Raw genomic sequence first — 17,578 nt, forward strand, 5'->3', positions numbered from 1 at the left:
AGAGGGGAAGCCTTCACCTTCTCTGGTGACGACTGGTTGTGATGATAGGCATGAGGACTATAATATTGGCTTTACCCCAAGGCCCAAGCTGGTGATAACGTACACAGCAGCATTGCCTCTTTTACCTTGAAGGTTTTAAGAATACCATAAGTTGGCAATAAACAAAACCCTATCTTGAAGTGAAAAATCTCAAGATAACCCCCAACCTCTCAGTGACATTTGTTGCTTTGATCTGTAGTGTCTTTGTACAACTCTTTCTGTAATCACTAATAATCAAACTCCTAGTTAGGGGAGTTCTCTGAGCAGTATCGTTTGAGACTCTAATTGAAATCGAGTCTCTACCAAAGGGTCACAAGAAATCACTTCAACACAGTGGGCGACTTGTAACAAAAACGCATTTGATATGAGAGAAATATATTTTGCCGGGTAAAATTGTATGGTGTACAAAACAAACCTATTGAAATGGTACATAGCCATGAAAGTCAGTAGAAGCCAATTCGATCTCTACTATTCAACTTACAAGGAGGGAATAATGATAACTAGACTCCTACATGAACCCTTCACCGTCGCTTTCCCACCAACGTAAGGAATTCCTGCTCTACCGTTGCCTCAAAATACTCATCTTTCATTATTGTCCCAAATGAGAAAAAAGATCCTCCCCTTGCCAGACAAGCAACCGTAAAATTCTTTGCAAGTCCTAATGAGACATCCAAGTGGTTCCTGATCATTCTGGTGTCCTTTGGTACTGAGCTGCAAGCACAATATACGCTAGCATGTCTGTCTACCTCTCCCATCTTTACATGAAAGAACTTGCTGCCCTCCAATGCTGATACAATACCTCAAATGGTTTGTTCCCCTATTATGCTTGCTCAGAATGTAGACACAAACATTTATGCCTTCACCGAGGAGCCTCACAACAGAAGCTACTCATGGATACAACTAAATAATTTAGAACAAAATTGTAGGGTTATTTCCAAACCCCAGGTTCTAAATTATCTACATGAAGGAAGGGAACAAAAATCAGACAAAATGTTTCTTCCTCTGATTAAGGTCATCATTCCCGTCTTTTCCCTTCCTCTTCTTATCTTTTGATCTCTTTGGTGACTGAAAAAAATTCAAGCAAATCCGCAATTGCACTTTAGACAGGGTCATGATCAAGCAAGAGCAATTACATAAGGGATTGGCAGTTAGGGAAACAAGAAAATGAATAATGCAAACCTCAGCAGAAAAGGTCTTGAGAGGATCTCCACTTTTCCTAAATTTTCTCTTTGGTCCCTGTCGTTTACCAGATTTGGTATTTCCCATTGCAGCTCTAGCAAGCTTGACAATCTTACTGGCTTCCTGAGTTGTCGGGTCCAAAAGGTATTCAGGTACAGCCTTTAGGTGTTCAGGAGGAGGTTTCTTGCTCAGCACTTTGTCATGCTTCAATAGATCTGTTAAACCCAGCTTCAATCTCAGAACCATTTGACACAGGAAGACTATAAATGCATATTAAGCCAAATATCAAACAAATGAATTCCATTACCCAAGTCCTTTGGATTAGCTTCAAAATGAGTCTTCAACCTGAACAACAAAGAGTCAGTAGGGACTAACCACACAGAAATGGTCAAGAATTTCTTCTACATATGAAGTACTTGTGAATGCCCAGTGTGTTCAATATAGACCAGAATCCATTTGATAATCTATACCTTGAAATCATGAATTTATGGGAGTTCTTTGATAAATTATTTTTGCAGATTTCATTAGGGAAAACCAAAAGAAGGTAGATATCAGCCTTCATATAAGGATAATTCTTCAAAAACGTTACTTTTGTACACTCCATCTCCCTCTCATATGACAGGTTTCAACCAAATCAGAAAAGGTCCTCTGATCCGGGTTTTCCATATGCAAAGGTAAATCCTACTGGCAGCAGTCCACAAGGAGGAAAACCTCTATTAATTCCCTGTAATTTTTTTCATTTGAACTCACCTCAATTAAATTTGCAACTTACAGATGGAATAAGTTGTTTAAGAAATCTTACTTCTCAGAGTTGAGAATTTCATTCCTAAGGTCCTGAGCCCGTGATTCTCTTACTGCAACCTTTGTTATACTCTTCCCAACATCCTGTAACAGACAAGAAAATTAAATATAAGCAAATCGTGAGCAATACTCTCAGCAACGATCTTCTACAAGGCAGGATTGAGGTAGGTACTACCAGTTCACTCAAGAGTGGTGTGCTGTAATAGACCAACTAAGGCCTTTATATGTGTCTTATGCCCTCAACTCATGCATTGACCTAATAATAACTGGCATAGAATATATGCTTACAAGTAGAAAGCGCCAATGCACTTTTAGTAAACCTCAATGAATGAGACATGGGGACAGGTATTCCTTGCATAGTAGGGCTGCAACAGGGCCAGGCTTTTGCAATCCCAAGCCCAGCCCTATATATTCTAATCTAAGCCCATTCCCGCCCTGGCCCTAATCCAGGGCCAAGGATTATTGTCCTTGACCCTAAGCCCTACAAGGCCAAGCCAATTCAATGCCCTATCCTTGTCCCTATTCCTAATTCATTGAGATCAAGCATCACGGACAAAATTAGGGCCAGAATCAGAGCCAAAATCTAGGCCAGGGTGAGGGCAAAAAATCAGGGATGGGTCAAGACAAGCCCGTCAGGCCAAACAATAATCCCAAGCCCACCCTTGGCCCTAACCCGCCCTCAGGGCCAAAATCTTTAGCCCAAGCCCTGTTCGGGCTCAGGGCGGTTGAGGGCCAAACTTGCACCCCTATTGCTTACCCATCACCTGGCACACACCAGGCAATGGATGTCCATGACTGACAAAAGCACAAAGAAGCATATAAAAACATATTATTTGACCATTTCCAACATGGACAAGCTAATTTGGGAAAATCATAATAGGATATGTACCCTTTCTTTTATCAGGGAAAGGGTGGGGAAAGGGGGATAGATAACGACTAAAGCTCACTAGCTTATACAGAGAGAGGAAAAGAATACAGTGCAAGCCCCTGAAATTGCTGAACCAAAAGAGGTAATCTGCTTGCTGGAACAGCGGCCTGACCACAGAGGTGTCAAAAGTGCATGAAGGAGGCTTCAGATGCAAAAAGATATCAATGAAGCACAGATAACACTGCTCTAAGTGGGAGTAGAAGTGGTTGTGCTGGTAGATATAAAAGGAGGTGAAAGGCAATCCTGGCTTCATCAGCAAAAGCAAATTAACCCCATGAGTTGGCAACAAATTGCACAGAGAGAAATCTTCTAAGAATTACTCCAACGAAAGAATATTTCACTCACGTACAATGGTGATCCTGATGAGGGTAAAATTTTTCATCAAAGTTGAAATATAGTGCCCAAAAAACACAAAGATACTAACTAAATATCCCAATCTAGGGTAACATTGTCTACCATTTGGATAGTTTCCTATCCATTCAACAGCACCACTGATGTGTTGCACATATTCAACATTGTAGTCATCAACCATTGGATGATATCCACTTATTAACACAAGAAATTTACCTCAGCTCTATATCGTAAGGATTCCACAGCGTTCTTCGTGAGTAAAGGAAATGGTGCAATGAAACTTGAAGTGTCTTCATTCTCATTATCTCCCATCATGGATTTGATCTCTTCAAAAATTTCCATTTCATCTGGAGAAACCTGGTATGAACCAGTAGTGAACTATGAGATACTACCATAAATAATACTATAATAGCAGTTCACGACTACATCATTATCAGGTGCAGTCACAGCATTTTGCACCCCTCAGTGAAAAACATATAATTCAAGAGAATGTATCATTTTGTAGGCTCATGATAACAAAGAAATTGAAAGATATCTATGCATTCATAATTGAGAATAACAAGTTAAATGTTGAATTATTCCAGCAAGAAATTGGTTTACATGCCAAATTAAAGACAAAGAATTATTCCAGCAAGATAATCTTTTCTCAACTGGAAGCTGGGATCCCTTTTCCCAAAGCTTGGAACTTGAAGCCCCAAAGGCAGTTCCACTGGCTGTGGTTACTCGAGCAAGTATATCATGCATTAATTAAAAACATACCAATGAGACTGATGCACTAGTATTATACGCTCTTCCTGTACGCCCAATTCGATGCACATATCCGGCAGCAGTTGGAGGCATTTCAAAATTTATAACCTGTCATAAACGGTACAACAGGGCAAGTTAAATGCCACATCTTTCAGCCAAGACAAGAATTGATGCAGAATTGGAAGAGTAGAAGACAACATAGAACCAGAGCAGCACCAGTCCTTTCATGCGGGGCTGCGTCTGGCCACAGGTACATGCCCAAGCATAGCAACAGTTACCATTACTTTTCCCTATTTTCAACTGATGAAACCAAATAACTTCAATTTTCTAATGAACAACTATTTCTTGACAGTGATATCTTTCAGCTTGAGAGGGGAGTTCTCAGTATGTTCTCCAGAGGGGGTATTTTCATCCTATAAATTTATTACTAGGAATCACTTACAAAGAAGCTATGCCCTTCATTTTGATTGTCATTATTCTATATATTATAATAAAGTAGCTACTAACGGAATGAAGATGCAGTAATTGTTTCAGTTACTGAATTTGTCACCGTTATGGGACTCACCCAGTTGATCTATGCATGATAAGGGTTTTGATTTCAGGTGTCCCACCCTATCCACGCCCCACCTCTTTTTCTTTCTTTCTTTTTATCAGAATCCAGATTTCAGAATAGAAAGGACTTTTTTTTTTTTTTTTTGTGGGGTGGGTGGGGGGGTTTGGTTGGTTGGAGTGATAGGGGTAGTTAAAAATCTTGCTAGGTAACTATGCTAGAGTTGAGTGGCGTATAATGCCTCATACTAGATGTATGAACTATGAAGAACTTAATTTCATGGTAGAAACCCAAACTCTTCCAAATTGCTGCTCAGAATCACCTCCAGGTTTGAATTTGAAAACAAAAAAAATCTCCCGTAAGTCAAACGTCACCAATACTATAATATTTACTTCTAAATACCACGAATTGGGGTCAGCATTCTCAGTGGGAAGTGTGGCCTCTCCACATGCATGGGGACTGCACATTGACATCATGAGAGGCGAAGTGGCCATTCCCAACAACCCCCTCCCCACAACACACACACACACCCAAAAGAAAAGAAAAAAAGAAAAGAAAAAAGGCTGGCCGAACAGAGAACTTTTCTTCTATAAAATATTATGAAAGAATTCGAGGAAGAATTGCAACTCCAACACAATTGTGTTGCATACCGTATAAACATTCTTGAAGTCGATTCCTCTAACTACTCCAAATTCTGAGTCTAACTTCTGCCTGAGGTGCTTTTTGGATTTTCTTAATGAAACTTGATTCTCTGACTTGCCTTCTTCCTTCTCTTTTATTTGGCTATCAGTTGCTATAAGATAATCAAAAAGTCCTGCATTGAATTCCTGAAGGAAAAAGAATGATATGATGAATACTGAACATGGAATACGTTCAAAAAAGGGAATCTCAAATTAATATTAAAAAACATAAATGCAGGGAAAAAAGGAGTTTAAAGGTAAAAATAAAAACAAATAGTACCACTGTGCCAGCATAAATCCCAGGAGGATGAAAGGTTTGTCCTGTGCCTACAAGTGAAGAGAAACCTAAATTTCACAGTTTTATTAATTTTGGACTCCTTGAACAAACATGGTTCTCAGTTTCCAAAGAAGATCAACTGCTTGTTCAGTCATACTCTTTTCCTACTCACCTTCATTAGTTTCCTTTATTTTTTTATGGCATCTTCACCTGGCAGCTTGAATTCAACAATTTTAGATGTCATTCTTATGCTGTATATCAGTACAATTTAACAAAGCTTCGGATTCCCTGAGTACAAAAATCTATTCAGTTCTCCATTTTGTTTTAATTCAATCTTGACAACCCACAGAAATTAATAAAAGTTGATGCATAAGGAGGCATAAGAAAGTGATGAGGACATCAATGAGCAGTTCCAAGTTTACCGGCGACGCCAACGTAGAAACCATCCCACGACAACATCTATGTGGATTGATGATGAGTTCGGAGGTTATCAGATTGCTAGGATCCTATGGTTCGATGAGAAACCCTGCTCAAACACTGCTCATAGGCAGTTTGTCATGTTATTTTCCTTAGCCTTAGTGGGTTGGGTAGTAGTTTACTATTGAAATATTTTAATTTCATGTTTGAGTCTTTATGGGCTGGGCCTAGAGTCTATTTTGGCCTAATTTTGAGTTATTTTGAGTTTGGGTTATATTTACAACTTAAGTTGGGGTTATTTTGGGAATTAAACATGTAGGGTTGTGAGGAATCAATTTTTTATTTAAACCTTGTATCAAATTTGTTTTTGGCAATCAATCAATGAAAAAAGAATTACAAAAGAAGCTCACGCTGCTCTCTTTCTCTTTCTCTCTCTCTCTCTCTCCTGGCGGTAGTAGTTCTTCCCCCTCTCTCCAGGTAAGCTTTCTCTCCTCCTTTCACCCTTGTTTCCCACTAGAATATTTCCCCTTGCTCTCCTCTACAAAGATCTACTCTTTTTTTTTTCTCAAAAAAGACCTAGTTTCTTTCCTAGAAATCTTCTTCTTCTTCCCCAAACCCCACGGTTCTGTTTTTCTGGCAAAATAAAAAAACCTTCTTTTCTTTTCTTCCTTCTTTGTTAGTCTAGTTGTCTTTTGTTAGTCTCCTTTCCCTTCTCTTTGTTTCTTTTCTCTCTCCCTCTCTCTTATCACCTACTCTCTTTCCTAGGATACGCCATTACTTCAAAATATTATTTTCTCCTTTCCTAGGATTCCCCACTATTTCAAAATATTTTTTCTCTCTTATTTCTGTTCCTAGATGCTTTCTTAACCCTGTTTTGCAGCCAAGATTAGCAAGTAATATTTTCTCTCCCAAAATATTTCTCATTTATTCTTTGACAGTAGTTTTGTTTAAAACAAAAGCTTCCCAAGACTCTTTTTACATTGTTAGTTGTTGAATTCCTTGTTAAAAATCTGATATTGACTAGGACACCTCTATTTTTCTTTAAGTTTCTTAATACCCTTGCATTCAATTTAGTGTTATGGTGCCAAGATCCCCATCCCCTTGTTTCCCTATTGATTCTTGTTTAGTTGTGCTTACCAGTAAGACTTATTGTGTTTATTTCTCTACTTTAGCTGTCTTACATGCATGATTAATCAGATTTCAAGTGCTGCAAATTCCTTTCTTTACTATCTGTCAAGAATAGGTGTTTAATTCTATGAGTCTAGTAGCCCACTTTGTAGGTCCCCTAGTTTCTAAGGTTTCTCCCACATCAATTCTGGTATCAGAGCCTGGTTTAGAGTGTCAGTACTGCTGGACTTTTAGGTTTCGAGTTGTTAGAATTGCTGGTTTTAAGTTTAGGTGTATTTAGATCAGACTGTGTATGGTAGTAACCCGAAGTGGAAACGAATATTCCAATATGACTGGTTCATCAAGTGCCCAATTGACCCTTGCCCAATTGACTCAACTGCTCCAACAAAATGGAGAGATCTTAAAGGCCATTCAAACAACTCAAGAGGAGTTAAATAACCAAAGGGCAGCACAGGCAGCTCAAGCCACCACCATTCAGGCCATAGAATGTAATGTTCGGAACCTTGCAACATGACTTACAGCCATAGAGGGACAGCAAGAGCAGCATGGACATAATACTCAAGCCAATGGACCTAGGAATGAAAACTACCAAGTGGACCTCCAGAACTTTGACCACCGCTTCAAGGATATTGATAGAACTGGGGATAATTTCCAAGGTAATGGAAGAGGAAGAGGTAGAGGTCATGGAGCACGTGGACATCTTGGTCCTATGCATCATGCAACCTATGAGCATGAAAATGCTCTTGACACCCATGATAGAGGGTTCGATATTAGGAGGATAGTCAAGGTAGAGGCCCCATCTTATGATGGCCAAATAGATGCGAAAGTCTTACTAGATTGGATTAGACAAATGGACAGGTACTTTGATTTTTATAATATGTCGGAAGAGGTTCGCTTTAGGTTTGCTAAGATTAGGCTTACCGGGGCTGCCCAAGATTTTTGGACAGAATTAGAGTACCAAGAGAACAATCTAGGACTTGAGCCAATGACCACTTGGGTTGAGATGCAAGAAAGGCTTAAAAGGGAGTTCTTACCTATCACCTATAGGCTGAACCTGTTGAATGAAATGAACACCCTAAAGCAAGGGAAATTAACTGTGACTGAGTACATGGCCAAATTCAATGAACTTAAGATTAGAAGCCGTACTTGTGAGGATGTTGAGCAGACACTTTCTAGATTTATTACTGGACTTAACTCCGATAAAAGGTCACGACTTGCACCCCACTTAGTGGGAGATGTCCCTCAAGCCTTTAGGATTGCTCTAGAACTTGAGACATCCATGAAGACTTTTCCTCAAAAGAAGAGTTTTCAGCCTAGAGAATCTAGTTTCCTAAGGTCTACCCCAAACACTACTAATTTCCAAAGACCCCCTGTTAATCCACAACACCCAATTGATAACAAGGGTAAAGGCATTTTGGGAATTCCCCCCATGAAAGCTGGCCAGCTCCAGTGTTTCAAATGCCAAGGATTTGGACATGTTGCTAGGGAATGCCCCAACAGAAACCTTTATGTTGGAGGGCAAGACCATGTGGATTTAGATCAGGATGACGATCAAGAGCCTGAGTATGAAGACCATAGACCAGATGAGGGCATATCTGATGAGGATCTTGATATGGTATATGGGTCTAAGCTTGGAGTTGTGCGTTGTATGGTATCACAACCCAAAGATGATTGGCGACAGACTAATATTTTTATTACCTACACTTGCCATCAAGGTAAGAACTGCCGAGTCGCCATAGATAGTGGTAGCTGCATGAATGTAGTTGCTCAAAGTGTTGTATCCAGAATGGGGCTCAAACCAGAGGCTCACCCCAAACCATACAAGGTTGCTTGGGTCGACCAGTCTACTATCCCTGTAACCCTTAGGTGTTTAGTTCCCCGACATTTTGCTGGTTATGAGGATAGAGTGTGGTGTGATGTCCTGGAGATGGATGTTGCTCACATCATTTTAGGGAGACCATGGTTATATGATAGGGATGTCAGTACCTATGGGAAATCTAACATTTGTATCTTTGAATATAAAGGGAAAAAGATCTGACTGACCCCTAGCGCCCCAAAAGAGTTTAAGGTTGTGGAGCATAAAGGCAGTACTATCAAACAAACTTGTTCTAAAACACTTGGCATACTAAATCAGCAAGAATTTGAAGTTGAGTGTAAAGAGTCAAGAGTTGTTTATGCTCTAGTTGCCTCGCAAAGTAATCCAGATACACATCACACATCAGACAAATTTGTTAATGTTCCAAGAAAAGTGCAACCTTTATTAGAGGAGTTTCGGCAGTTGTTTCCCGAGGACCTATCAGATGAATTACCACCTATGCGTGATGTCGAGCACGTAATTGATTTAGTCCCGGGGTCCTCATTGCCAAACTTGCCCCATTATCGCATAAATCCCAAAGAACACACTGAGTTGAAGCGGCAAGTAGATGAATTGCTTCAAAAGGGATTTATTAGGGAGAGTCTTAGCCCTTGTGCAGTACCTGCCCTACTCACGCCAAAGAAGGATGGTACTTGGGGTATGTGTGTAGATAGTCGAGCCATTAATAACATCACCATTAAGTATAGGTTTCCCATACCTAGGCTTGATGGCATGCTAGATATGATGGCTGGTTCATTAATCTTTTCCAAGATTGATCTGAAGAGCGGGTACCACCAGATTAGGGTTAGACCTGGGGATGAATGGAAGACGGCCTTTAAGACAAATGATGGCCTCTTTGAATGGTTAGTTATGCCTTTTGGCTTAACTAACGCACATAGCACGTTTATGAGAATAATGAATCAGGTGCTACAACCATTCAATGGCAAATTTTTAGTGGTTTACTTTGATGACATCCTCATCTATGGTAAAACCCCGTCTTCCCGCTTAGATCACTTGCGTCAAGTTTTCCAAGTGCTTCAACAAGAAAATTTGTATGCCAATCTCAAGAAGTGCACATTTATGAGTGATCAAGTCAATTTCTTAGGATTTATTGTGTCAGCCCAGGGAGTATCTGCTGATCCTGAGAAAGTGAGAGCCATTGTTGAGTGGCCAGAACTGACTAACATCCATAAGGTGCGAAGCTTCCATGGCCTAGCCACCTTTTATAGGAGGTTTATCGACCGGTTTAGTACCATTATGTCTCCTATCACAGATTGCATGAAAAAGGAGTTTCAATGGACTAAAAGTGCTGAGAAGGCTTTTAAAGAGATTAAGAAGTTAAATAACAGAGGCTCCGGTCCTACGCCTTCCAGACTTCTCTAAAGTCTTCGAAGTTAATTGTGATGCATCTAGCATTGGGATAGGTGGTGTACTTAGTCAAGAAGGACATCCTATTGCATACTTTAGTGAGAAGCTTAATGAAGCCAAGCAACGCTATTCCACTTATGACAAAGAGTTCTATGCGGTTGTCCAAGCCTTGCGCTATTGGCGCGATTATCTTTTACCGCAAGAATTTGTGTTATATTCTGATCACTAGGCCCTAAAATACTTGAGTGCCCAAAAGAAGCTAAATCAGAGGCATGCCAAGTGGTCGAATTTCTACAAAAGTACACCTTTGTATTCAAACATCGACCTGGTGTTGAAAATACTGCTGCTGATGCATTAAGCCGGGTTAATATATACCACCGCCACACAAATGCTACAAGTCGGGCCAATGTGGTACTTCAAACAATGAGTGTTGAGGTTATAGGATTTGAGCGAATCAAGGGCCAATACCCCACTTGCCCTGATTTTAGTGAGGTATTCACTTCCCTCAGTGGAGATCCTCCTATTATCTACATAGACTACCTTATGAGAGATGGTTTCCTTTTTAAAGAAACCAAACTATGCATTCCCCAAGACCTCACTTCGAGATTTCTTGATCTGGGAATTGCATGCTGGGGGAGTTGCTGGTCACTTTGGTCGAGATAAGACGATTAGCCTAGTAGAGGACCGATTTACTGGCCAGGACTCAAAAGAGATGTTGCTAGGGTAGTGAGTCAATGTAAGACATATCAAACTGCTAAGCAACAAAAACAAAACACAGGGTTGTACACTCCTTTGCCTGTACCACATGCTCCGTGGCAAGACCTTAGTATGGACTTTGTGCTTGGCCTTCCTAGGACTTTGAGAGGTCATGATTCCGTATTTGTAGTAGTAGACCGTTTCTAAAAGATGGCTCATTTCATTCCCTATTCTAAGACATGCGATGCATCAATTGTGGCTAAACTCTTCTTCCATGAGGTCGTCAAGTACCATGGGTTGCCTAATACCATAGTGTTCGATAGGGATGTTAAGTTCACTAGTCACTTTTGGCGGACTTTATGGAGAATGATGGGAACCAAACTCCGTTTCTCTTCTGCATTTCACCCCCAAACCGATGGTCAAACCGAGGTTGTTAATAGAAGTCTAGGGAACTTGTTGTGTTGCCTTATAGGAGAGTACCTTACCAATTGGGATCGGGTCCTTACCCAAGCCGAGTTTGCCTATAATAGCTCTAAGAACTAAACCACTGGTCTGTCACCTTTTGAGGTTTGTCTAGGATATCAGCCCAAGGCTCCTATAGATCTTATTCCAGCTGTGTCTAGCTTTAGGACTTCCCCATAAGCCGAGTCTTTTGCGCAGCACATATCTGATTTACATGCAAGTATAAGACAGCGAATAACACTTAGTAATGATCAATATAAGTCCAAAGCTAATGTGCATCGACGACTGCAAGAGTTTCAAGAAGGAGATATGGTGATGGTAAGGATCAGACCGCAGCGTTTTACTAAAGGTAAAGCAAGCAAGCTACATGCTCGTAGTGCAGGACCATTCGAGATTCTGAAGAAAATAGGAGCTAATGCCTATGTTCTTAATCTGCCAACTAACATGAGGACCAGCAATATTTTCAATGTGGAGGACCTTGTCCTTTTCCATGGCACTCCTACTACTGCATCTTTCTATCTAGATGACCTTGACACCCTTCCCTTCGTTTTTGATGACCCTGCTGGTAAGACCCCTTCACTCCCTACTACTTCAGTACCACCTATGCCTAAATTTCACAACAGAGTTGAGACAGTTAAAGAGATCCTTGATGAGAGAGTTACAACTACAAAAGAGGGAGGTTACATAGAATTCCTAGTTAAGTGGTGGGGACATCCTGAGATCGACAGCACTTGGATCACGATGGCGGAACTACACCGACTTGACCCAAACATGCTAGAGTACTACCAGAGCCTTTATTCACCGGAGGTGAATTCTTCAAAGTCGGGAAGAGTTTATGAGGACATCAGTGAGCAGCCCGAGTTTACCGGCGACGCCGACGTAGAAATCATCCCACGACAACATCTATGTGGATCGATGATGCGTTCGGAGGTTATCAAATTGCTAGGATCCTACGGTTCGATGAGAAACACTGCTCATAGGCAGTTTGTCATGTTATTTTCCTTAGTCTTAGTGGGTTGGGTAGTAGTTTACTATTGAAATATTTTAATTTCATGTTTGAGTCTTTATGGGCTAGGCCTAGAGTCTATTTTGGCCTAATTTTGAGTTATTTTGAGTTTGGGTTATATTTACAACTTAAGTTGGGGTTATTTTGGAAATTAAACATGTAGGGTTGTGAGGAATCAATTTTTTATTTAAACCTTGTATCAAATTCGTTTTTGGCAATCAATCAATGAAAAAAAGAATTACAAAAGAAGCTCACGCTGCTCTCTTTCTTTGTCTCTCTCCTGGCAGTACTAGTTCTTCCCCCTCTCTCCAGGTAAGCTTTCTCTCCTCCTTTCACCCTTGTTTCCCACTAGAAAACTTCCCCTTGCTCTCCTCTACAAAGATCTACCCTTTTTTTTCTCAAAAAAGACCTAGTTTCTTTCCTAGAAATCTTCTTCTTCTTCCCCAAACCCCACGGTTCTGTTTTTCTGGCAAAATAAAAAAACCTTCTTTTCTTTTCTTCCTTCTTTGTTAGTCTAGTTGTCTTTTGTTAGTCTCCTTTCCCTTCTTTTTGTTTCTTTTCTTTCTCTCCCTTTCTCTTATCACCTACTCTCTTTCCTAGGATACGCCATTACTTCAAAATATTATTTTCTCCTTTCCGAGGATTCCCCACTATTTCAAAATATTTTTTCTTTCTCTTATTTCTGTTCCTAAGTGCTTTCTAACCCCTATTTTGCAACCAGGATTAGTAGGTAACATTTTCTCTCCCAAAATATTTCTCATTTATTCTTTGACAGTAGTTTTGTTTAAAACAAAAACTTCCCAAGACTCTTTTTACATTGTTAGTTGTTGAATTCCTTGTTAGAAATCTGATATTGACTAGGACACCTCTATTTTTCTTTAAGTTTCTTAATACCCTTGCATTCAATTTAGTGTTATGGTGTCAAGATCCCCATCCCCTTGTTTCCCTATTGATTCTTGTTTAGTTGTGCTTACCAGTAAGACTTATTGTGTTTATTTATCTACTTTAGCTGTTTTACATGCATGATTAATCAGATTTCAAGTGCTGCAAATTCCTTTCTTTACTATCTGTCAAGAATAGGTGTTTAATTCTAAGAGTCTAGTAGCCCACTTTGTAGGTCCCCTAGTTTCTAGGGTTTCTCCTACATTAGAAAGCATATTTTTATCACCACCAATTTTACCCTCTGTTTCCCAGCATCAACTACCTACCTTGATGATGTGCTTTGGAGAAGAAAATGGTTGACACCAAGCACCATCATAGTCATTAGAAAGTAGACAATACCTTCTTCAAGAAACTACTTAGTTACAACACTCATATCCACTATAACTAATGATGCACACTAATCTAAATATATGTCAAAACATAACAAGATCACCAAGTAGTCTCAGTTGAGGCCTAAACGAAACAAAAGCAAGTGCTAAAATCTCAAACTGAGATCCTGCATGTCTTCGTTTGGCCTGACAAAAACAGGACTTGAAACAGAGTTTTAGATTGTCAAGACCCCTTTTTTTTAATCTTGCAATCATCATCCCATATCTAGCATAGACAAGCTTCCATTAGGTCATTGAAAACATGGGGAGAACTATCTGGCTGAGGTTTAAGACCTTCTGCTTTGATACAAAACAATGTAGGCTAAACCCATTATTTTAAGTCACCAGTCAAGAACAGGATAAACAAGCACAAGACATACCTCAAGGATATGGAGACGTGAATTCTGTGGCAACTCACCATTTAAAACAGCAGATCTGATTCCAAACTGTCACAATGCAGAATTTCAGTCTCAGCAATCAATCAAAGGTTAAAAACGAAAAACTAAATTTGAGTGGTATACAAATAAAATACTGCACAAGGAATCTTTCTGAACTGTTCAACTTAGATCAGCCACAGGTGTATGATGGATTCATTAATTATAAGCATAAAACAAAGAGCAAATCTCATGCAATCCCCCTGGTTTTAGGCCCAATTACATGTATCCCTAAGAAATTGGCCTACTTACATGCACGTCCTTATAATATGCTTTCGTTCTGGTCATTCTTCTCTCCAGTGATGAGATGCAAAGCAGAAGAGGAGCATGAAGTAAATCATCGCAGAAAGAGGAACAACCAAAAAAGGGAAGAAAAGAGAGAGAGAGAGAAATAAAAGGGAGCAAAATGGCCATATTTTACACCTTAAAAGGGTAACATAGCCATTTCAAATATTTGTTCAAAAACTATCACGTAAAAGTTAAACGGGACTATTTGTACCCTAAGCAAATCACAAGGGGGCGCATGCAATTAGATCAATTTCCAGGGGCCACACATGTAATAGCATTAGAACCAGGGGGTTACATGTAATTTGCTAAAACTAATTTTTAGTAACTAGAGCTATAGTAAAATGAGGACACCGTCACATTAAGTCCCATCAAGTCTGTGTATACCCGGAAGGACAAAAGGGACAAGTGCAGCTCAATCCAGATACTCATGCTGCAGTAGATGTTACTGTACCTGCTCAAGGAAAAGTCTCAATCTGAAAGCCATGTCAATTGTATTGACAAAAATCAGAACTTTTTTTTGAACAAGTTCCAGTTTCAAGAGAGCAAGGATCTGAAGTTGTTTGTCTCGAGCACTGCATGAAATCTGAATAAAACATTTAATTAGAAATAGAGCAACTTCTGTGTGTGGGTGGGTGGGGTGTTTTTTTTTTTTTTTTTCTTTTGGGGGGGGGGGGGTGGCGTTTAGCATAGAGGCTCGCAGAGTAAAGTTATTTGACATCTAATGACCAAGGATAAGAAATATCTACTTCCAAAAAAAAAGACAAAGAAAAACTTAAAAAAGCTGGCACGCCAAAGAAAAAGGAAGAATAGATATGTGAACTCAATCAAATCTTGAAATTTGATAATTAAAACTACAAAAAATAACTTTTTTGTCAGAAAGGGGCAATCATGTCCCCATAAAGAACATTTCCTCTTCAATAAGAATACTACTGTCTCTAGTCAACGACGACCATATATCTCTAATCAATATATTAAACTACAGGGATGCGCACACACAGACACTGCCACAGACACGTTAATGCCCATATCAAAGATCAAATTTTACCGAGAAACTATTTCTACAATTTTTTCCTTGAGGGTTTGACATTCGGATACTCATTTTTAGAAGATTCATGTGATGGGGACTTTTTATTTCAGTTCAACCTTCCACAGGTTCTGTGCTTCAGACCATGGAACGTAATTTCGGCAGTTTCGCCAATGGGCAAAATAAAAAACCCATCGAAACCGAAATGTTCAACATTTCCGGCAAAACTGCGATTTCCGGCGAAACTGTCGATTTTCCGGCGAAATTTCTAAACCCCTTTTCTTTTTTTTTTCTTCTGTTGACGATCTTCTTAGCTTTTTGCTTTGTGCTTTGAGAGTCTGAGGTGGGTAGGACCGTAGGAGTCCTATTTATCTTATTCAAAACCCATTTATCTTCATCATTGCCGGTTCGTTAAAGGAGCCGTTGCTATTTTCGCCAGAACGGAGAAGGAGAAGAAGAAGAAAGAAAGAGAAAGAAAAAAAACAAAAGACGAGCAGTACCAGCCACTGCTATTTTCGCCGGAAAGGAAAAGAAGAAGAAGAAAGAAAGAGAAAGAAAAAGAAAAGAGAAGACGACCGCTGATAATTTCGCCGGAAAGTGAAAGAAGAAGAAGATAGAAAGAGAGAAAGAATAAAATACAAGTGATGCACGCAACCCCAAAGAGAAGATAGGGTTGCGTGAATGACTGGATGAAGACTAACTATTACTGTAGATTGTGTATTGGCATTAATTGATCGTTTTGGGCTGCGTGAAAGCTGGTATAAATGGGATTTGTGTTAACGTGTATAGAAAAGTCAAAAGAGTTTTACCTTTTTAATATTTTTAATTTTTTAATTTGATATTTGAACGAAAACTTGGCGAAATCTCGCCGACATTTCGCCCGGTTCGCTGGGCAGCAAACCGGGCGAGATGAACGAATTATCGTTCCATGCTTCATACCATCTGCTGTTTGTGGTTTTTTGGGCAGAGTGAGCATTGATAGTGCGAGTTCTATGGAAATGATAGCTTGGTTGTTGTGAATGAAGGAGACGGCATATAAATTATTTTATACAACAAAAACTCAGCCTTATCCCAACTAAAAGGGGTTGGCTGACTAATTTCATAATCAAGTTGTAGCCTATGCATCCAGGCATATCTTTAGCAAATTGTTTGCCAGTTCCATTTTGACAATGCCTAGTTGCCTTGTTGGTGTTATCTTCAAACCCACCCAATCTTTTTCCCTCTAAGACCTTTTTTTTTTTTTTTTGGATGAATAAATAATTGTATTAAAGAAAAGGAAACAAGAGAACAAGGTCTTTAAGCAAGAGACCGGAAAGAGGAACTAAGACCCCAGGAGACAACAATAAGCCTGTTCCTTGGGGTATCATCAATAGGGGAGTGGGGAATAGCTATTAGTCTAGAAGAAACATCAAAATAGACAGCATTCCAAATCCTGTCTAAAGATGATTTGTCTAGATACCATGACAACTAACTGAAAAAGGTATCGACCAAAACTTTCAAAACCAAACCAGCAGCAAACCAAAAAAAGATACTTGGTTACAGTGTTGACTCTTTCAATGAGCCAAACATCAAGAGCACTAATCAAGCATGGCCAATAGTGCTCAAGCACTAGCTTGATGATTCCAGTCTCATATGTGTAATATTTACTTCAACAAAAGGAAACTGTAAAATTGGATAGGGCAGTCATGTACTTTGAAGAAAACATAAAAAACCTGAAAGTTTTTTTAGCTTTTACAACTATAACAAAGCCTAAAGTGTCCAGTATGGGTGAAAATAATCTGGCCCAGTTTTCAAACTTGGTCAAGATTCTTGCAATCCCATCATCATATATTTGAACAGGGAACAGAGCAAAATAACAGTGTTTGCAATTGTTTCTATGTTTATTTTTCGAACAAATTTTTATTTCTGCAAAATAGATCCATTCTTCTACCTGGTTATTTCTGCCAAGGAATTTATACGTAATCTTTGAGATTACTTCTATTTTATTTTTCTAACAAGTTTGTATTTCTGCAACATATATCCTTTCTACTCCCTGATC

The 17,578-nt window shown here is 39.4% G+C and overlaps 1 protein-coding gene across 3 annotated transcripts in view; it reads right to left on the reverse strand.

Annotated features, from left to right (window-relative positions):
* Positions 1-366: 366 nt before the first annotated feature.
* The window catches only part of LOC149015046 (DEAD-box ATP-dependent RNA helicase 16-like), a 57,093-nt gene continuing 39,881 nt past the window's right edge, over positions 367-17,578 (reverse strand). For 2 of the 3 annotated variants that reach the window (XM_089155047.1, XM_089155046.1), the window contains exons 8-16: positions 14,968-15,099; positions 14,175-14,240; positions 5,246-5,422; positions 4,058-4,153; positions 3,515-3,655; positions 2,021-2,103; positions 1,526-1,563; positions 1,219-1,433; positions 367-1,104 (exon numbers count right to left, since the gene is read on the reverse strand). In XM_089155047.1, the coding sequence (XP_089011173.1) occupies positions 1,021-1,104; positions 1,219-1,433; positions 1,526-1,563; positions 2,021-2,103; positions 3,515-3,655; positions 4,058-4,153; positions 5,246-5,422; positions 14,175-14,240; positions 14,968-15,099 (1,032 nt within the window). In that variant the 3' untranslated portion in view covers positions 367-1,020. The remainder of the gene's footprint in view (positions 1,105-1,218; positions 1,434-1,525; positions 1,564-2,020; positions 2,104-3,514; positions 3,656-4,057; positions 4,154-5,245; positions 5,423-14,174; positions 14,241-14,967; positions 15,100-17,578) is intronic. The other variant, XM_089155048.1, reaches the window with a different exon arrangement.

The sequence above is a fragment of the Hakea prostrata genome, chromosome 5 (assembly GCF_041222555.1).
Source record: "Hakea prostrata isolate BN-2017 chromosome 5, UWA_Hpros_2, whole genome shotgun sequence".
In the NCBI taxonomy this organism is placed as follows: Eukaryota; Viridiplantae; Streptophyta; class Magnoliopsida; order Proteales; family Proteaceae; genus Hakea; species Hakea prostrata.